The sequence below is a fragment of the Panthera pardus genome, unplaced genomic scaffold (assembly GCF_024362965.1).
Source record: "Panthera pardus isolate Hobbes unplaced genomic scaffold, ASM2436296v1 HiC_scaffold_3, whole genome shotgun sequence".
Lineage (NCBI taxonomy): Eukaryota > Metazoa > Chordata > Mammalia > Carnivora > Felidae > Panthera > Panthera pardus.
The window spans coordinates 18,278,919-18,298,566 of record NW_026526876.1 but is presented as its reverse complement, the minus strand read 5'-3'; the positions used below and the strand labels follow the sequence as shown (position 1 = coordinate 18,298,566).

The following is a 19,648-nucleotide window of genomic DNA, read 5'->3' as shown; positions in this document are numbered from 1 at the left end:
TGAACCAGGGTTCCCTGAACTTTTCCTACTACAGTTCTGCCATCATCTGAGGCTCTGGCCCACATTTTTGCGCCCGAATTTCCTCCCTAGCCTCACAGCAGGTGTAAGGGGGTTCCCCCCTCTCTAGCCCAACAGTCAAGTCACAATCACAAATTGCCACCTTTACAGACTGCTGTCCCTCCAGTCCTTCCCAAGTCCCCTGAATCACTGTGAGGCAAGTGATGGCAACCTCATTTTACAGATGAGGTTGCTAAGCCTCAGAAGTTAAGTGCTAAGTGTTAAGTAGCAGGTAATGCTACGGTAGGTCTGATGCAGCTGTGGGGCCAACACATCCCTGTAAAATTCCCTGGCCTGATATTGCTGAATCCTTGCACAGCTAGCCCCTGGAAGCCTCCAGGCAGGGGTGGATGGGGCCCAGGGTCTGGGTCTGAAGCCTTCCAGAACCCTGATGTTCCTCCATTTCCTGATGCAGGTCTGAATGGGATGAATAGCAGCATCTGGGAGCATTTTGCCTCTGGTAGCTTCTCCCCAGGCACTTCTCCTGCCTTCCTGTCAGGGCCAGGGGCTGCTGAGCTGGCCCGGCTGCGGCAAGAGCTCGAAGAAGCCAACAGCACCATCAAGCAGTGGGAGGAGTCCTGGAAGCAGGCTAAGCAGGTACTGGGCCCCCACACCCACTTGCCTTCCCAGGGCCTGATGGCATGCAGCCTTCGCCCATCTTACGCAGAGGAGGCGCAGGGGTGGGAGGCCCAGGGTCCTGGAGGACAGAGCAGAAATTTTGTTTTGTTCACTTTCTTTCCCTGTGGAAACACTTGCCTTGCCAGTCAGGACCCTGGGCTGGCTGGTGTCCCAGGCCCGGAATTCCCACTGTGAGTTGCTTATTTGGTTTGATCCCACAGCACTGCTTGACTCTCCCCAGAAACCCTGACTTTCCAGGGTGTTCTAGGCTCTGAGATGGTCCCTCTGTCCAGCTACAGCCTGGCTGCTCCTGCAGGTGCTGGCCAACATGCCCAGCTCTGCCTAGTGCTCCTCTGCCGTGCTGGCTTCAGCCCCCTTCCTGACACACACAGGGTCTCTTGCAGATCTTGAAACCTCCCTTGTCTGCAGGCAGTGTCAGCCCCCTGCCTGTGCCCTCCCAGACAGTTGACCCAGCTCTCCAGTAGGCCCCGCAGCCACAGCGGTCCCTGCAGGCTCCCAGAGGTGTACTTGCAAGGGGGGAGGGTTGCAGGGCCAGGGGGCCGTCAAGATGAGGTGCTGTGTGTTGGGCCCACAGGCTTGTGATGCCTGGAAGAAGGAGGCAGAGGAGGCCGGTGAGCGGGCCAGCGCAGCAGGTGCTGAGTGCGAGCTGGCCCGGGAGCAGCGGGATGCACTGGAGGAGCAGGTTAAGAAGCTACAGGAAGAGCTGGAGCGGCTGCACTCAGGCCCCGACCCACAGGCCCTGCCCACCTTCTCCGACCTGGAGGCCCTCTCACTCTCCACCCTCTACTCCCTCCAGAAGCAGCTGCGGGCCCACCTGGAACAAGTGGACAAGGTCAGCCCAGGAGGTTAGGGGAGCGCTGGGTGGGGGTGTACAGCAGCCTCAGCAGTGCTTGGACTCGGATGGGTCCACGCTGCTCCAGGGACAGCCACCCTTCTGGGAGCCTCTGCCCAGCTGCTGGGCTGACACAAAATGCTGCCCTCTCGGAGGAGAGGTAGGAGAAAATGTCACTTGCTGGGAGGTGAGAAGGCTGGAGATAGGGAGGCGTCAGTGCCCACACTCCCCCCCACCGCCCCAGCCCCCACAGTTCTGAGGGTGGGGCTGACCCAAGCTGCATTACTAGGCCTGGGCCTTCGGTTACATTGAGACGCTTCTCCTGTGAGCTCTGCACATACCAGAAGACATTCCAGAACAGTTAGGTCCCCAGGGCTACTTTGTCTGCATTCCTAGGTGCCCCGCTGGATCCCCAGGGAGCATGGCACAGCAGAGCGTGCATTCTTTTTTTCACCAGGCATTTGCAGCCAGGCCCCATTGTTCTCGTTTGAGGACCGAGGGTCCCTGTGAGATCGAGACAAGAGGCAGAGGCTTTGTGGGAGAAAGAGCCCGTCAGGGTGGGGGCTGCAGAGCAGCACTGGCCCTGCCCTCTTCCTCCGCACCCCTGGAAGCAGACATTGGGAGCCCTGAGGGCATCAGGCTGGACTCTGACTCTGCCCTCTCACTTGGCAGCCATGCTGCTGAGCTCTGTGCCTCTGGTTCCTCATCAAGGGGACCAAAGAGAACGTTGAGAAAGCTCCTTGTCCAACTCAGGGCCAGGCTGGTGACCATGATGTCACTTTCTCCCGCAGGCCGTGTTCCACATGCAGTCGGTGAAATGCCTTAAGTGTCAGGAACAGAACCGAGCGGTGCTGCCGTGCCAACACGCCGTGCTGTGTGAGCTCTGTGCCGAGGGCAGCGAGTGCCCGGTCTGCCAGCCTGGCCGGGCCCATGCCCTCCAGTCGTGACCCCGCAGGCCTGGCCCTGGCCTGGCTCAGATCTTCTTACCTAGGACTTTTTAAAGTATATATATATGTATGTATGTATGTATGTATGTATATGTATATGATTCTGTATATGTATACATTTCTGTATGTGTGTAGGTATGCGTGGGCGGCAGTGTGTGAACAGTGTCTGTGTGTATATCTGTACATAGATATAGACACACACTTTAAAACAGACTTACCAAGCACTTTTTAAAAGAAAAAACTATTTTGCAGCCCTCCCCTTGCCCACTCCCTCCTTTTCCACTGCAGAGACAAAGTCCCCTCTTTGCCCACTGGGCTTCAGCAGGGGATATGTTTCTGTCTCTTTTTAAATGTAGGGAAACTAACTAGTTTTAACTTCTTCCTGGGGCCTGAGCGGGAAGCTGGAAGGGGCTGAGGGGAGGGACCAAGCCTTCAGGGCAGGCTCTGTTCACTGCACCTCCCCAGGCCAGGGAGAGAGCCAGGGATGTGGACATCCCCAGGGCATACCTGGTTCCCAGCTGTGAGGCTTGAGGGGGATGTGCTGGGGTCGAAGTCAGCCTAGCTCCTAGGTTTACCAAATGTGTATTTAGTCTGGGGCTGGCAGGCCAAAGCTGCAGGGGCCAGCCCCATTCCCACCCCTGGGCCCTTGAAGCTCCTTGAGGGGCAAGGCCCAGGAGTTCTACCCCTCAGGTTCCTGAGGCCAGGGATCCACCTCAGTCCTCTCCCTCTGGGCCCCCAAAAGCAGCCTCCCTGGCCCCAGGGCCACCTACCAGACTGGCACTGCCCTCTTCATAACCCCCCAGCTGCTGTCAGCTTCCCACCCCGCCCCCGTTTCCTCCCTTCCCTCTGGCAGCTAGCAGGGTAATTGGTGGGGAGAAGCTACGGACTGAGGACCAAGGTAGGGCTCAGGCCCTGCCCTCCTCACCGGGAGGGGCTCCGTATGCATTCCTTGGTGCTCTCTGAGTGCAGCTGACGTCCTGCCCATTTGGAGCAGACGCCTGTGTACATGTGTGTGCGTGCCTGTCCGATGTATATTGTGTCTTAGCTTCCATTTTAAAAATTGTTCTGTACAGAAAGATGCAGTGGGTGCGGGAGGGCAGAGCGGGTGGAGGGAAGCCACCCTGCTCCCAGCTCTGGGGGTCTGGGGTGGGAGCAAGAGGGCTGTGAAGGGTCTGGCCTGGACCAGGCTCTCCTTGGGCTCAGCACGAAAGGGCTTTCAATGAATTAAGTGAAAACTTTTTTTTTTTTTTACGAAAATGCAAAAATCAACAAAGCTCCAAACCTATTGGAAATAAAATATGAACTTAACAGTGGTAGCTTGTTTACATGAGGGTGAGGGAGATCCAGCCCCACCTGGGTTATAGAAAGAGCTTATGCCCCATCAGCTGGGATCCATTCACTTACTGTTTTGCAAAACACAACAGGGCCCCTCGTAGTTTCTCAGAGGAGGAGAACTGTCTTCTCTCAAAAGCACTAAAAGGAAGGTTGAGGGTCCCAGCCTTTGAGCCACCTCTTTCCTCCCCCTGCTCTTAGCTGGCCTAGTAGGTAGCTGTGAAGAAACACAGCTACTGGGCTGTCTGTATGGATCTCAGGTTCAGAGCTGAAAGGAGCCTTGGATGATCTCGACTGACCCCCTTCACCACCCTCCCCCATCATACTTGTGTGGGCTCAGAGAGGGTCACACAGCTAGATATGACAACCCGGCCTCGGGCTCTCTCAGCATAGGGGCCACTTCCCCCCCCAGGCCAGGCTGCAACTCCGTTCCTCTCAGCCCTTGAATAGACACACAACTGAACTCCTGGGAGACCCCCACTTATGGTGCTCCCCTTGGGAGCATCAGGCCCTTGTGCTAGGCGGCAACCACACACACGGATATGCCTGGTAGTGTTTTGTTTGAACATCAGTTACTCCCACATCTCCCTGCTCTATAAGGTGAAGTGAGGGGCCGAGTGGGCCACAGGTGGGGGGACAGCTCAAGGTCTCCTGAAGGCTGAGGAGGGGGATTGCAGGGCCTGACTGTAATCTCCTGGACCCCGATGCAGGGCAACAGCATAGTTCCTTAGAGGACAATGAATTGTTTTTGGTTTTTTATTTTTGCTAAGAAAGTTTCTACGTGGCAGGTAACTGTCCCAGGGAGGGGTCCACAGTAGACACAGTTGGCCAAGCTGTCCTTCCTGCTCCTCTATGCCAGCCCCACTGCCTGCCAGTTCTCACCTCTTCAGAGCCAGAAGGTTCCCAGTAGCCGCCTCAGGAGAGGAGCCAGGCTCCCTCTCAGGGCAGCGGTAGCCCCAGCCCCAGTGAACCAGGGAAGGAGAGCTAAAGAGCAGGCCCCAGGGAGCCCAGCCCCCCACCCCAGTGACTGGAATAGGCAGGCCAGAAACGCAGGGAGGCAGCTCTGCCAGAGCAGCACTTCCCCAACAGGAGAGCGAGGGCCAGAGATGCAGACAGCTGCCCCCTCCCCCTGGTGCTGAAATTTGGTAGAGAATGCTGAGGCCAGGGCTGGAGGCAGGGGGAGGGAGTATAAATACCACAGGGGCCCCGGGCCCCTCTGGTGGGAGGACCAGAGAGGATCCACACACTGGGCCTTCCGCACACCGGGGTTCCCCAGACTTGCAGGGCCCTTGCGGACTGTTAGGCCAGGCTGGTGGGGAGAACCCAGATCTTGCAGGCACCCGGCCCCCTCCCCAACCTCCACTGCTACCGCCCTGGCTTTGGGGCATGCTGGGAGGCCTGCTTGGCTCGCTGCCTCCGCAGCCTCACAAACACCTGGGCCTCCCGATCACCCTTCCGGCTCTCCAGCAGCTGCAGGATAGGATCCCCTGCGAAGAGAGGCGTTTGGGGGTCAGCCTGCGGCGCCGGGGGTGGGGGTAAGCAGTGCCTGGCTAGTGGTGGGGGTCACAGCACTGACCCGTTCCCCAGCCATCCTGAAAACTAGCGATGGACACACACCAGCCAAGCTCACGAGACAGCCTGAGGTCATCCCCTAGCTCAACCGCACTGGCACAGACACGGACCCAACTGCATTGGAAGAGGCTGAGGTGCGCTTCAGGCTGCAACTCTTGCCTTTTTGCAGGAGAACCTTAGGCTAGGGAGTCGGCCTCTTTGTGCCTCAGTTTACTTATCTGTAAAACAGCAATACCACCTGGCACAGTGCGTGGTTGTACGATTGAGAGTTAACATGCGTCAGGTGCTTACAAGTGGCCCCTAAGTGCTTGGACATGTGACCTATTCTTACTATCCAGCCTGGAGGATGCTTGGGCTGTGCCCCCTGGTCAGAGACACTCAGGCCCTCTCCCCAAGTAAGCCTGTTAGTGACCTTCCTCCACTAGAGGGTCCCACCACACTTGGGCTAACAAATTTCCCTGGTCTCTTGATTAGACTGAGCTATCTACTCAGCACGAGCCACCACGCAGACTCCACTGGCTTCCACACCCAAGGAGGGATTTCTCTGACCCCGACTTCATTTGCTTCCCTGGGGGCCACTGCCTGAGGTTTTACAGGCTGCCCTTCCCCTGCACCCCCAGTGCTGGGCCTGGCCCCGCACCCGAAGCCTCACAGCCTCTGCCCTGGGGCTCAGGCCTACCGTTGGGCGCAGGGTAGGTGAGGGGCAGACGGGTCTGAGGCACCTCGCCAGGCTCCTCCGTCCCAGTCAGGCCCGGCACTGAGCGTAGTGGCAGAAAGGCCTCCCCTTCCAAGTCATCAGCCCCCAGCGTGTCATGGTCCAGCACCGTGAGCAGGAGGCAAGCTCCGTCCTTCCGGCATGGCTCAGCAGGCACCAGGCTGAGTGGGGGACAGAGTGGGACTCAGCTGCCTGCTCCCCCACCCCACGGTCACTGGCACCCACCCGCACACACAGTTCGCCCCTGGATCTTGAGGACAGGACAGGGCTGAGGGCAGACAGGTGGGAGTTAGGATCGCAAAGCCAGTTCTCAGCCTAGTTATGTCCTGACTCCTCCTCTGTGGGCTGATACTTCAAAGCAAGGGCCTATGTCCCCAGACCTTCCCTGGAAGCGAAAGCCTCTCAGCCCAACAGGTGGGGGTCTTCCCCTCCAGTCCTGCTCCTCCTCCCGGGGTCCCAGCAAACCCCTGTGCCAGGTGCCCCTCCCTGGGACCCAAATGCGGTCATCTCAGGGGAGCCCGTCGGCCTCAGGTGGGAGGAGCAGGCCCGAGGGAGGTCCGGGGCTGGGGAAGGGTGGCAGGTACAGGGACCCACTCACAATTCAAAGGTCTCATCAAACAGGGGGTGAAGGTCCTTCTTGTGCTTTTGGGTCTCCCGGGGGGCCAGCTCAGGGAACTCGTGCCTGGGCTCCAAGGTCAGTTGGACAAAGGGGTCGCTGGAGCCTGACAAGTGAGGAGGTCACCTGGGGAGGCCACGTTGCCAAGGATATCCCAGCTCCCCGCCTCGTCCGGGCCCCTGCAGCCGTGCCCCGTTCGGCGGCATCGCCCCCTCCTGGCGATCTGCAGAAACTGCACGCGGTGCTCCCGCTCGGGAGCAAACTGCCAGAGACGCGGGGGAAGGGGGCCTGAGCAAAGACTCGGGAGCGGCCAGTGGACAGCCTGCACTCACCATTGGAGTCCAGGGGCAGCAGGCTGGAGGCGCTGAGCAGCTCCACACGCAGCTTCTGCTCAGAGGCGCGGTAGGAGACTTTGACTGTGACCGCCCCTAACTCCTCAGAAGCCGCTTCTGCCTAATAAGGGTGGGGCGCATGGGCAGTGTCGGCTGGGGCAGAGTGGAGGCGGGGCTCCAGGGACACAGGGAGCGCAAGGGAGGAAAAGAGCCTCACCTGCTGCTGGATCCGGCTGCAGAAGTACTTCTGGATGAGCTCCCTGCTAGAAGCGGCCTGCAGCTCCAGGTCTTTCTGCAGAGCCTGGGAACGGGGCACAGCTGAGAAGTCACCTGAACTGTCACACTCAACCACAGCCCAGGGCTGCCCTTTGGGAACTTGCCGCCAAGAGGGGATGTCAGTTTGATATGGAAAGCACTGGGCGTTCCAGAACCTTCGACCGCAGAATGCACCCTCAGGACAGACAGGGTGGGCTTCACAGGCGTGCTCCCCCTGCAGTGGCACAGCCACCCCCTCACCATGCTTAAAAAACCTGATGCTTGGTTTAAAACACCAAAGCTCTGTTGTGGCTGCCTTTAAATTTTCAATAATTTCTGAAAAGGGGGCTCACATTTTCTTTTCGTGCTGGGCCCCATCCGTGATGACACAGGTGAGCACAGAAAGGCAGGTGTCCCCCCCCCCCCCCACCCAACCAGCTCACCAGAAGACCCCTACCTGGAAGGTGGCTGTGTGCAGGGCCTCAGGTGGCAGGCCACAGCCCTCTGCGTAGAAGGAGATCTCCAGATTCTAGGGGGTGAGACATCAGAGGTGACCCCAGGCAGCCTCCCACCAGGATTATTTGTGGTCACTGCTATTATTACCTGAAGTGCAATCTTCAGCCTGCTAGAGGCCAGGGGGCAGCTCCGCTGGGAGGCGGCCACTTCCACCAGGACGGTGAGCGTGTGGGTCCAGAGCAGGGTCAGAAGGCTGGGGTGAGGTGCAGAGGGACATCAGTCACAGGATAGGAGGGTGGAAGGGGAGGGAGCAGAGACACTCTTGAGAAAGGGACCCAGACCCACCCCCAGCTCCTCCCCACCCCCACCCTCCACTTCTACCTGCTTCTCAGGTAGGGCTGGAGCCACAGGCAGGAGTGGGGCAGGGAGGACAAGGGGTGGGGGGGCAGGTGGGCGGGGCCAGTCCCAACCAATGTGTCTCATAACCTAGCAGAGAAGCCTGCTCAGTAGGATTATCAAACCCCAACAAACAAGGTGGGGAGGGGAGGCTGGTCCCCCAGTGACAGAATCAGGATTCAGTAGAGGAGTGGCCAGAATGAAGAGGATTCCAGCATGGATAAGGATGGATAAACTGTCAGGAGAAAAAAATAGCAACCAAGCCACAGTCCTACTAACTACCTGAAAGAACTGAATTTTGACACGCCAAAGTAGATTCAGGCAGTTAAGTACAAAAAAAAAATGGGTTGTGTAATTAAGAACGGGGAAGGTCATACTAAGTAAAGGTAGTTAATGTAGTCAACATATTTGGGTGCTTATTATGCCCCCAGACAATGTTCTAATGGCTGTTGAGACAGCAGTGAGTGAAATCCCTGGAGTGGGGATTTAACTCTGTTTCAGCTGAACAAATGGCATGTTGTGGCCTGAGAAATGAAGAAGGCGGGCTTCCCGGGGGCCGCTGCACCAGGAGTGGTACGCGGGGAGCAGGGCAGCAGCCTCAGAGCCCGGATCCCATGGGGAGGACCCACGGCCATCGGTCTGCAGCGCGCCAACCACTTCCTTTGCACAGGCGCTACATTCGACACCCCACGTGACTCACTTGGTCCTCATTAAAGGCCAGAACTATGATCATCTGCACGGAAAACTTGAGTAATCTGTGCACTCCGCCCACCGAGCAACAGCAAAGCTAGAGTCTGAATTCAGGTGGGCTGGGGCCCACACCCTTGACTTCTAGCCATGCTGCCCAGGCCCCTGCTCGAAGAGAGACCCTAACTAGGGGCACCTGGGAGGCTCAGTCGGTTAAGTGCCCGATTTCGGCTTAGGTCATGATCTGATCTCACCACTCGTGGGTTCAAGCCCCACATCAGGCTCTGTGTGGAGAGCCTGGAGCCTGCTTTGGATACTATGTCTCCCTCTCACTCGGCCCCTCCCCTGCTCACATTCTGTTTGTCTGTCTGTCTCTCTCTCTCTCTCTCCCTCTCTCAAAAATAAACATTAAAAAAATTTTTTTTAAAGGCACCCTAACTAGAAGTTCCCCTGAATCATGGGAGAATACCCATTGCCTGTAACGTTAGGAGGGGAGATGAGCCAGCAAGGCCCACAGACAGCCCACGGCTAAAGGAGAAGGCAGCTTTCTGCTCAGCCTAAAGGGAAATGGGCAAGTGTGTGAGGAAGTGAGCCCCCTGTCCCTGGAGGTGAGCCTTGAAGCAGAGGCTGGTTGCATCCTCCCCTGAGAATGGATGCTGAGGCCGGGAAAGAGGGGCTGGTGGGAGGCGGTGGGGCGCCGCAGGGCGGGAGGCTGCCGCAGACCTGTTGAAGTTCTCCTGCACCAAGTTGGCGTTCATGTAGCAGAGCTTCACTTCCAGAAACTTCATCAGGGGCAGAATGGCCTGGGGAGAGGGGTGGGCAGCACGTCTGGTTCTGGCCCATTCCCATGCCCTGACTCGGAAGGGCAAACAGGACCGGGAGCTTTTGTGCCCTTGCTTTGGGACGCCTGCAGGACCTGACCCCTGCCCACAGCCGGCTCCAGCCACACTGGCCTCCTGTACGCGCGGTCCTGGCTCGGGGCCCTGGCCTTTGCCGTTCCCTCCCCTGGAAATCCTCATGGCTCCTTCTCTGGCTTCCTTTAGGTCTGGGCTCAGCTGTCACCCTTGAGGAAGGCTTTCTCCAGCCACTGTCCAAAAATATCTCCATTTTCGGGGCGCCTGGGTGGCGCAGTCGGTTAAGCGTCCGACTTCAGCTCAGGTCACGATCTCGCGGTCCGCGAGTTCGAGCCCCGCGTCGGGCTCTGGGCTGACGGCTCGGAGCCTGGAGCCTGCTTCCGATTCTGTGTCTCCCTCTCTCTCTGCCCCTCCCCCGTTCATGCTCTGTCTCTCTCTGTCTCAAAAATAAATAAACGTTAAAAAAAAAATTAAAAAAAAAAAATCTCCATTTTCTCTAGCACTTATTATCTAACATGCCATGTGTGTGCACGCACACACACACGTACATATGGTTCTAGTTACATACATGTACTTGGCTCTGCCACCTCCCCTACCAGAATGTAAGCTCTGGGAAGGGCGGACTTTTCGTAATTTTTGTTCATTGATATATATCCCAGTGCCTAAATCAGTGCCTGGGACAGAGTGAGTGCTTCAATAGTTGATGACTTAATGAGTCAGCGTCTCCCAAACAAGCAAAGGTACGCATCACTGTGCCCCCTGACGGGTGAGGACGCTCGAATCAGCTGGCTTGTGCAGACAGGAGCTGAGAAGGATGCACGCCCAGATCTGTCTGGCTGCAAAGTCCAAGCTCCCCCCGACTGCAGTCCCCACACTGATGCTGGGGGAGTCCGTGGAATGACCCAACCCTGCCCCCTTAGCATCCAAGGAGGAAACCGAGGTCCAGGAGGGAACACTTCTGGCCCAAGTCTGGGGGACTCATCGCTGACATCCCACCGACTTCAGCTCCCTGCCACCCTAAGCCCCTTTGGCAAAGCTGAGCAGGGAGGGCCACTCACATCCTCAGGCAGGACAGACTCCTTGACAGTCACGAGCTTCTGGATGTGCTTGGCAATGCCCACCTCCAGCTGTGGACACAAAGCAGGAGGGAGACCAGGGTGTGAGTGCGGGGAGGACGGGGCCAGGCCACTTGGAGCCCGGGTTTAGGTTCGGGAAGGGGTAGGGGCCGGACGTCCGGCGGGGGGGCGGGGGGGGGGGGTGCCCTGCGGATCAGACAAGGTACCTGCTCGGCCAGGGTGCGGACGCCAGTGCGGATCTCGTGGCCCAGCCCGGCCAGCGCGCCCTGCAGCTGGGCATGCAGCGTGTTCTGCAGCTGCCCCTGCTCCAGCACAGCCCCTACCCGCTGTTCCAGCGCCTCCCATGCCAGCTGGGTGGGCAGCTTGCCGATCACCAGCCGCAGCTGCTCCATGTCGTTCACCACCACGCATAGCTGAGGGCAGGCACGGGCGCAGGAGGCAGAGCTTCCGGGGTTGTGCCGGGACCGGCAGCCCCTACCCCCGCCCCGGTCCCCGACACCCAGGTCCGGCCCTTACCATGTTGGCCGCCTGGCCCTGGTCCTTCTGGCCTGCGGAGAGCTCCCGGGCCCGGGTCTTTATGAGGCTGCAGTACACCAGGGCCAGCCGACAGGTATCCTGGGGTGGGGAGAGGAGGATCAACGCGGGGGGGAGCCCACGAGGGGGTCAAGGTGGAGAGGCACGGAAATCTCGGTGACTTGGGGACTTAAGACACAGGCCTTCGGAGGCTGCCGGGGCAGGAGGAGCTGGGGAGAGAGAGGGTGAGTGAAAAGGGGCTGTCCTAGAAAGGAGGGGAAGGACCCACGAAGACGCCGCACCTCCACAAACTTGACGGTGATCATGAAGGCCTCCTCCGGGTCGGGCCAGTCCAGCTGCCGGGCAGTATGGCTGATCTGGGCGAAACAGGTGGACAGATCCACGGCTGATGTGCTGTGCTTGGTCAGTTCGCCCAGGGGCACCAACTGGGGGATGGGAGAGGGTGCAGAAAGGAGGGCTCAGGCCTTGCCAGATTCCTGCTCCTCCCTCCCTCCTTCCTTCCGCAAGCATGCAGGACGGGGCGGGGCCGGGGGGGGGGTGGGGGCGGACTACCAGGGGTGCGAGCGAGGCTCCCCACCCAGGGACCCCCCCCCCCCCCCCGGCTGCACAGATCAGTCTGTGAAGGAAAGCCACGCTCTACACCAAGGATATCAGGAGGCGGTGTTTTGCACGACTGGCTTCAAGGGCCGGTTACCAGCTTCTGCACATCCTGGAGGTACAAGCAGAGCCCTGAGCCCCACCCCCAAAGCCGGGACCGTCCCTGATCTCGGGCCCCGCCCCCACCTCATCCATCTGCACAGCGCGCTGCACCCGCGCCAGGGCCACACTGTACGTCTTCTGCAGCCAGGAGGGGACGGCGGGCTGGAACCAGCGGTGAAAGCCATCCAGGGCCAGGACTCCGTCCCTGGGGAGGGCCGGGGCTCAGCCTGGGAGCCTCTCCCCAGCCCTCCTCTCTCTCTTGTGCTGACCCGCCACTGCCCACCTCTCTGCGGGGACTGGGGCCAGCTGGCAGAGCTCCTTGAGGCTGACATAGAGCTGGAATAGACTCTCGCCCACCTCCGGGGACACGGCGCTGCCCGCCACCGCCGCCGTGTGGTCCTGTACCCGCTTGGCCACCTGCGAAGGGAAGGCGTGGGGACGGGGTTCCAGAGCCAGGGTCGAGGGCACGGCCCGGAGACGCGGGGCGAGACTCACCAGCCACTGAAGCTCCAGGAAAGCCACGGAGAAGAGGTTGACCTTGAGGGCACTGGAAGGAAGGCGACAGGTGTGACCTGGTGGCACACACAGGGGTCCTTCTGGTCCCTCTTCTGAGCCCCTGCCGCACTACCTCCCAACCCAGCCACCCGCTCACTTCTGGAAGATCTTGTTCCACGTGCGCTGGCACTGGTGTAGGTCGCCAACGATGTCCTGCACCAGGCTCAGCAAGGCCTTGCCTGCCTGCAGCATGCCCTGGCAGGGACAGAGGTGCGCTGAGCAGGGCTGCAAGGGGTGAGCACCCCACCCCGCCGCCCTGCCCGAGCCCCCTCACCTGCACCATGGGCTGATGGTGCTGCTGCTTCAGGTGGAACCATTCGACGGTGCCGGTCTGCGGGCAAAGAGGCGGTGAGCAGGGAGGGTCACTAGGCTCAGGCACGTGCCCTCCTCGTCCCCGGGGTGAGTACCCATACCCGCAGCGCCTCGGTCACCAGGCGGGGCAGGGGGGCGCTGTCGGGGCACAGCTCCCTAAAGGCCTTCATCTTGCACATCTGTACCAGGACCCTGTGGGGACAGACAGCTGGGTCCAGGATGCCCGCTGCCCCTGTACCCTCCCCTCCCATCCCCAGCAGGCTGCCGCATCCCTGCGGGCACCCTCGTTCCTGGCCTCACTGAAGAAGGGGAAGGGGTGGCCGCTGACCTGAGAAGCGATTGCAGCCGGGCTGGGGAGTCGGGGACAGAGAGGGGGAAAACAGACCGGAACCTCCTGATGAGGGAGAGGCCGTAGGCCAGCAGGTTGCGGAACGAGGCAGCCAGCTCTTCTTGCTGCAGGGCCAGGCAGAGTCGGGAGCTGCTTTAGGGGGCCCGGACCGCCATCCCCGCACCCTGAGCTCTGCCTGCCCAACACCCCTCATTCCACCCCAGCCCACCTGTTCTGCCTTGAGCCGGCCCTGGATCCACTGGTACTCGATGCTGGTGATGGGGTGCAGGAGGCAGCTGCTCGGGAACTCCAGGCTCTGGTAGAGACGACTATAGGCCAGCCACTGCCTGCAGCGGACAGGAAGCCCTCAGCCCCGCCAGGCGGGGCAGCGTCCTTCCCGCTGCTCACCGGCCCTGGGGAGGGACAGCGAGGTGCCCTGCCCCCCAGACCTCCTATGGACCCCCATCAACCTCATCAAGTTGTTTTTCAAACATGTAAATGAATCATCTGTTCCTCAAATTGGGATATTTGTGACTTAAAGATTCAGGATCTCGGGGCGCCTGGCTGGCTCAGTTGGTCAAGGGGCGGACTGTTGATTTCAGCTCAGGTCATGATCTCATGGTTGTGAGTTTGAGCCCCGTGTCGGGCTCTGCGCTCACAGCGCGGAGCCGGCTTTAGATTCTCCGTCTCTCTCTCTGCCCCTCCCCCTGCTCATGCATGCTCTCTCTCTTTCTCAAAAATAAATAAACGTTAAAAAAGTTATTTAATAGGGGCGCCTGGGTGGCGCAGTCGGTTAAGCGTCCGACTTCAGCCAGGTCACGATCTCGCGGTCCGTGAGTTCGAGCCCCGCGTCAGGCTCTGGGCTGATGGCTCGGAGCCTGGAGCCTGTTTCCGATTCTGTATCTCTCTCTCTCTCTGACCCTCCCCCGTTCATGCTCTGTCTCTCTCTGTCCCAAAAATAAATAAAAAATGTTAAAAAAAAAAAAAAGTTATTTAATATAAAAAAAATAATAAGAATTCAGGATTTCTTGCTTCTTTTGAAAAAAAGATTTGGAGACTTGAGCCTTCATGCACACGTGCCAAACATCAGCTGGGACTGCCCCATAGACAGTTTAGGGGACACTGCACAGAGGTGATGACCAAGCTGAAATGTGGCCCAAGCGGGACCGTGAAGGAGGACGAAGAGAAGAGCAGCCCAGGGACAGGCCTCGTCCCGACCGGGACACCGCACTGCATGCTCGGGCCCCGCAGGACCCTGGGCCCTCGCTGTGGGTGCCCGTTCCCAGGCCCAGCCTCACCCACATCCCCTGTCCGCCTATCTGGGAATACCCACCTGCCCAGGGTCCTACAAGCTGCCCCTCTCCCCCAGCCCCCTTCCGGCCCCTACTCAAGTGCCAAGTGTCAGCCGTGGCCCCGGGGCAGCGGGCACCGTCATTCCTCCTGGCCTGGCCAGCGCCCGGGGTGCCCCCAGTTCTGTACTCCTCACCCGCACAGGAACATCTGAGGACTCGCGCGTGCCCCTTCCCTCGTTCCCACAACCTCTTGGGGCACAGGGGATGGGACAGGCCCTCAACACAGATGTGGCAATGCCGGCGCGCAAGTCTGTTGACTCAAGGGTGGTGGTGCTGGAAGACGGGGCTGCCGATCTGGGGCAGGGGTGGCGAATTCAAATGCCAGGGAGTGACGTGGGCCGATGGCAGCCGTGAGGGGCCGGGGAGGCCGTGCGCTCCGTCGTGGCCAGCTACAGCCCAGCAGAACGACAGCACTTAGGGTCCGTGGGAAGCCGGACACGCGACTCCATGTGGAAAACCTCCAGATTTGTAAAAGTGGGCAACTGACTCAAAACTTAAAACACAGGGAGACCGTCGGAGAAGCGTCCAACTCCTGATTTCGGCTCAGGTCGTGATCTGAGTTCGAGCCCCGCATCAGGCTCTATGCCGACGGCAAGGAGCTTGCTCGGGCTTCTCTCTCTCTCTCTGTACGCCCAACCCGCGTAAATAAACCCACGTAAATAAACCCGCGTAAATAAACTTAAAACAAAAACAACTTAGAACACACAGTTGGGGCCAAACAGAAATCTCCCGAGGGTTCGACTTTGAGCTGCCAGCCTGTAGGAGGACAGGCGACCCTCCCGGGTGCTGGGCCGTGCACTCACGCCAGGGACTGGTGGAAGTCGGACAGGTCCTTCTGCGTGGCATGGAGAAAGAGGATGGTAGCAGCCTGGGGACTCAGCGACCCGTCCCAGGAGGTACTGCCCGCCTGCGGGGACAGGTGGAGGGGTGTCAGGACCCAGCAGGCGAGTCCCGTGCCACCCGGCGCTGGGAGGGCAGTACCTGGTGCTGGGTGACCTCGTGGGACACGAGCTGCTGCAGCAGGTGGAGGTGCACCGTGTAGCTGGGCTGGGAGCGGCTGGCCGCGGTGGCTCTCTGCAACGGGGCCAGCACGGCGGCGAGTGGAGGGCCCCGCGCCCGGTGCGGCCCGTCCAGCCACCCCAGGCAGGCCCCTGGACGGTCCCTGCACCCGGCCCCCGACCTACCCGCTTGTGAATGAGCTGGAACTGGAGGTGGCACTGACCGCGGTCGGGGTAGGTCTCGGTGCAGGGCTCCAGAGGGTACCACTGATCCTCTTGGCAGCGTAGGTCCTGGCGGGAAGGGCGGGCAGGGGGTGCCGGTGCCCATGAGTGGCACGAATGTCACACAGTTGGGGGCAGAGGAGGCAAGAGGAGGGAGACCCCAGGCCCTGCTTGGTGTGGACCCAGTACCGCTCCCCTGAACTCCTCGTGAACCCCCGTTCGGTCTCTCTCCTGAGCCTCTTTCCTGACCCCACTCACCTGTAGCCTCAGAACCACGTTCCCCAGAAAATCATCCTGGCCTTTGTCCTTCCGGGCCTCCTTAAAGATCCTGTTTCAGGCAGGGTCCATGAGGGGGATGGGCCAAGACCCTGAGGGGTCAGGCTGGGATCCGTCCCCATCCTGGGCCCAGACACAGCCTGCAGCCCAGCAGACAACCCGCACGCACGGGGAGGGCAGAGGGGCCCACACGCCCTCCCCAGGAACCTGCTCCCCACGGCATTCACCTCCGCAGCCCATGCAGATCGGTGAGTTCCCCGAGCTTCTGTCTGACAGACTCCACGGTATCCAGGTCCCTGAGGGGGGCGAAGGTCTGAGCAGGAGGCAGGGAGGGTGTCCTGGGAGCCCCTGACCCCTTTGGGAGGAGGGTCTACCCCGCCCCCACTCGCCCCCTTTCTCTCCCTGACCCCGCCAGGCAGGGGACGCCCCTCACCACATGTCCAGATGGAAGCTCGAGTTGCTTATGTCCTCAAACTCCCTACAGGGAGGAGAGAGCACGGCTGAGGGCCTTGGAGGGCCGGAGCCAACCAGAGCCTGTCCCTGGGAGCTCCCTCCCCCACTCCGCCACTGTCCAGTCTGACCCCTCCTAGCAAACTGCTCCTCCGTCCTCTAAGGCAAGGCTTCGGCCTACCCCCCGGACCAACCCAGTCCAACCCTCCACACCCCGCCTGCACACGTGGGCCACTGCTCTGTCCTGTCTGGCCTCCCGTCTATCTCTGGCCCAGGGAGTAGGCTCCTCCTCCGGTCAGGCCAAGTCACCTCCCCTGAGTCAGGAAGTCCCGCTGATCTCACTGAGGGGATAGGGGCTGGGGCCGGGCCACGTACAGGATGAAGGTCTCCTCCCAGACAGGGTTGAGGGTCTGGGTTATGACCTGGGTGCGGTGGGTCTGCTCCTCTGGGATGGTGTGCCTCACCACAGCCTTCTGCCGATGCCGGGACCCAGGGCTGCCTCCTGGCGCGCCTACCCCCTGCTCAATGCCCAGCAGGCAGTAGGGGTCACTGAATCCTGGGGAAGGGGGGGAAGGACGAGGCCACCAGGGTGTTGGCCAGGCTCCCTGGGAGACTCCCTCATCACCCCAGGGGCAGAGCCCCAGCCCATCCACAGACTCGAAGGGCCCGGGGTCAGCAGCACCCAGGTGAGCCCCGGGGGACGTCTGGGAGATGGGAGCTCCCTCCCAGTTCTGGGACAGCCTGATGGGGAGGAGATGTTGGCAAGAAGGCCCTCAGGGACCCTCACCCTCTACTCACCACTGACGTCTTTGCCCAGAATGCCCTTGGCTTGTTTCACCGTTGCCTTCAGACAAAATATTGGCTTCTGGAAGGATGGGAGGGTGAGCCTGACTCCTGGAGGGAGCTGGGCTTCCCTGTCCTAGCCTAGGGAGGACCTGGACCAGGGTTACCTCAAGCTTCTGGACCTTCTGCAGCAGCTGCTGGTGTTCCTCGGGCCCCATGTGGAAGGCCTGGTGGGATGGGAGCGTAAGAGACTTAGGGCACAGGGTGGGGACGGCCGGTGGGGAAGAGGACTCCTGCCTGAGTCCAGGCTGCAGGATGGCGGGCGGAGTGGGGGCTGGGCTCACCTCCTGCAGGTATCGAAGCAGCTCTGAGGCCTCCGTCACATGGTTGGGCTCAGGCTGACCCAGGCGGTGCAGGATGGTGTAGAGAGCTTCCTCGTAGAGTAGGGCCCGCTGAGGCACAGCACAGTCACCTCAGGGACCCCTGTCAGCCCACTGCAAGGTGAGCCCCCTCCCACCCCGTCCCCCTCCATCTACCCCTGGCACCAGCACTGCACTCCCAAAGCTGGGACGAGGCACCCCCAACGTGTAGGGGATGGGGGGGGGGGTTAAGACACAGAAGTCTCCCTCCCCTGCTGTTGCCATCAGCCTTGGCCAGTGGCCAAGGAGAGTGTTCTGAAGAATGTGGGGCTGCCTCCCAGCACCTCACTGCCTCCCCAATACTCTGATTCTTACCTCTTCAGGGGAGAAGTGGTGGGATGGAGGCTCGATCTGGGGAGCAAGGTGAAAAGAAAGATGTCCCCAAGGCCTGGACCAGGGCTCAGACAGCAGGAATGGCTCCTCACCGAGCAGGCCCAGGCCTAGGGCTGCGGGGTCCCCGGCCTCCAACCCACCAGGGCTGCACACCTGTTCCCACAGCAGGCTTCCCGGGAGTCCAGGCCCCGGACCGCCTTCCTGGTCCCCTGGCTGGCCGCGGCTGAAGTCCATTGGCGCTTGGCTGCCCCAGCAGGGTGAGCTTGCGGCACCCGTGGCCCCAACCTCCCTTCCTTCCCCAGAGGAAGCAGCACCGCTTATCGGGTCGGCCACGCTCACACCCCAGCGGCGGAAGTGAGGCCCAGCAGTGGAGGTGGGAGACTGGGGGACATGCCAAGCAGGCCTGGGGGCCGCTCAGCTCGTCCCCACCCACCCCCCCCAGCACCCCAGCCCACGGCAGGGCCGCTCCCTAACAGCTGGTGACTTTGGAGCTGGAGGAGCAGAGGATGGGGTGGGGTGGCCCCACCAAAGGGACAGGCTCAGAGAGCCTCAGACCCCAAGACCTGAGGCCCAGGATGGCCCAGAGAACACGCGGCAGCCCCCGGTCTGCCAACCCAGAAGGTCCTGCCCAGGTGCCGTGAAAGGCAGGGAAGGGACCACACCCTTAGCCCCAGCCCGTGAGAGGTGGAGCCCCGCACCCTGGCCACTCTCCTCACTGAGGTCACTCCTACCTCCTGAGCCGTTCGGGGCAGGGGATCCTGCAGATCTCTGACCCTGCGGCGCCTTATCTTGATGGCCTGGCGTAAGAGGGGAGGGCGCCGCTGGGACTGGGAGAGGTGTGTCGCCATGGTGGCCCGTTCTGCCCTTCCCCTCTGCCGAGCCGCTGCCGCAGGGTGAAGATCGAGAAGCCACAGGATTATGCAAAGAGCACCGGGTGCCACCCTGCGCCAGGGAGGGGTGGGGGCCGGCGGGCTGGGGGAGGTTCCGGTCAGGGTTTCACCACCTCTCAGGCCGGTACCTTCCTCCCTCCGGCCTGCTGGGGTCCTGGGAGGAACTCTCCCGAACGGGAGGCAGGTGGACCCGGTGGGCGGGTCCGGCTCCACCCCACCCTCCCACAGAGGCCGGGAGACGGGGGGTGTCCAGCGTTCCCCAGCAGGGGGCGTCGGCGCCACCCTGCCCCCTCCCAGCTGTGCACCCGGCTGGGCCAGGGGCCCAGGGGAGCTGCCCCGTGTCGGTGGGGTTCTCACCCACAGACCTAGAGCGGAGCTGGGCAGGGCACAGGGTGGGGGCTCCAGAGAGGCATCTCCCGAGCGGGCAGCCAACTGCTCAGCCTGCTCCACTCCACAGGTGACATTCCACCAAGGTGACTGGGCCAAGCTGTGCTGGGCGGAGACGGCCCTGGGGCCCCTGCCCCCGCAAGGACATCAAGAGGGTGCTCCCTTCACATGCCCTTGTAGGGGGTTAGCCAACCCCAGGGACTCCTGGGTGGGGCTGGCCAGAGGACGAGGCTGGAGAGACGGTGCAGCCCAGCAAGAAGGGACAGGAAAATAGGACACTTCAGTGCTGGGCTTTCTGAGCTCCCAGAGGCACGGATGCCACACCCATGGCCTTCCTCCAGGCC

The 19,648-nt window shown here is 60.9% G+C and overlaps 2 protein-coding genes across 11 annotated transcripts in view; one reads left to right on the top strand and one right to left on the bottom strand.

The window, feature by feature from the left end:
• The window catches only part of UNK (unk zinc finger), a 33,342-nt gene extending 29,559 nt beyond the window's left edge, over positions 1 to 3,783 (top strand). For all 6 annotated transcript variants that reach the window (XM_019466190.2, XM_019466189.2, XM_019466185.2 and 3 more), the window contains 3 exons: positions 473 to 654; positions 1,271 to 1,528; positions 2,320 to 3,783. In XM_019466190.2, coding sequence (XP_019321735.1) covers positions 473 to 654; positions 1,271 to 1,528; positions 2,320 to 2,475 — 596 coding nt within the window. In that variant the 3' untranslated portion in view covers positions 2,476 to 3,783. The remainder of the gene's footprint in view (positions 1 to 472; positions 655 to 1,270; positions 1,529 to 2,319) is intronic.
• Positions 3,784 to 4,913: 1,130 nt separating this feature from the next.
• On the bottom strand, positions 4,914 to 19,433 carry UNC13D (unc-13 homolog D). Of its 5 annotated transcripts, XM_053893205.1 has the most exons (33): positions 19,283 to 19,433; positions 18,759 to 18,969; positions 18,010 to 18,045; positions 17,620 to 17,727; positions 17,443 to 17,502; positions 17,291 to 17,357; positions 16,868 to 17,048; positions 16,476 to 16,520; positions 16,270 to 16,338; positions 16,025 to 16,094; positions 15,731 to 15,835; positions 15,528 to 15,620; positions 15,350 to 15,453; positions 13,424 to 13,541; positions 13,195 to 13,319; positions 12,968 to 13,058; positions 12,829 to 12,885; positions 12,652 to 12,749; positions 12,495 to 12,546; positions 12,283 to 12,416; positions 12,084 to 12,204; positions 11,582 to 11,725; positions 11,283 to 11,381; positions 10,973 to 11,179; positions 10,749 to 10,817; positions 9,560 to 9,639; positions 7,901 to 8,006; positions 7,755 to 7,826; positions 7,260 to 7,343; positions 7,043 to 7,163; positions 6,693 to 6,816; positions 6,059 to 6,255; positions 4,914 to 5,294 (listed from the first exon to the last, which is right to left on the bottom strand). In XM_053893205.1, the coding sequence occupies exons 2-33, from the start codon at positions 18,873 to 18,875 to the stop codon at positions 5,173 to 5,175; spliced, it is 3,276 nt and encodes a 1,091-aa protein (XP_053749180.1). In that variant the 5' UTR covers positions 18,876 to 18,969; positions 19,283 to 19,433; the 3' UTR covers positions 4,914 to 5,172. The 5 variants fall into 5 exon arrangements, 4 of the variants coding, with proteins under 4 accessions (XP_053749180.1, XP_019321726.2, XP_019321727.2 ...); XM_019466181.2 differs by lacking the exon at positions 19,283 to 19,433 and having other exon boundaries at positions 18,759 to 19,147; XM_019466182.2 differs by lacking the exons at positions 18,759 to 18,969; positions 19,283 to 19,433 and adding an exon at positions 18,181 to 18,745.
• Positions 19,434 to 19,648: the final 215 nt, after the last annotated feature.

What these genes read in the sequence shown, in the direction of transcription:
- UNC13D (XM_053893205.1), bottom strand. Translation starts at nt 18,875, where the DNA reads ATGGCGACACACCTCTCCCAGTCCCAGCGGCGCCCTCCCCTCTTACGC. An exon ending in TCCTGGAGCTTCAGTGGCTG is followed by an intron (nt 12,417 to 12,494) that starts GTGAGTCTCGCC and finishes TTCCCTTCGCAG; the next exon opens with GTGGCCAAGCGGGTACAGGA. An exon ending in GCGCTGTGCAGATGGATGAG is followed by an intron (nt 11,726 to 12,083) that starts GTGGGGGCGGGG and finishes CCCATCCCCCAG; the next exon opens with TTGGTGCCCCTGGGCGAACT.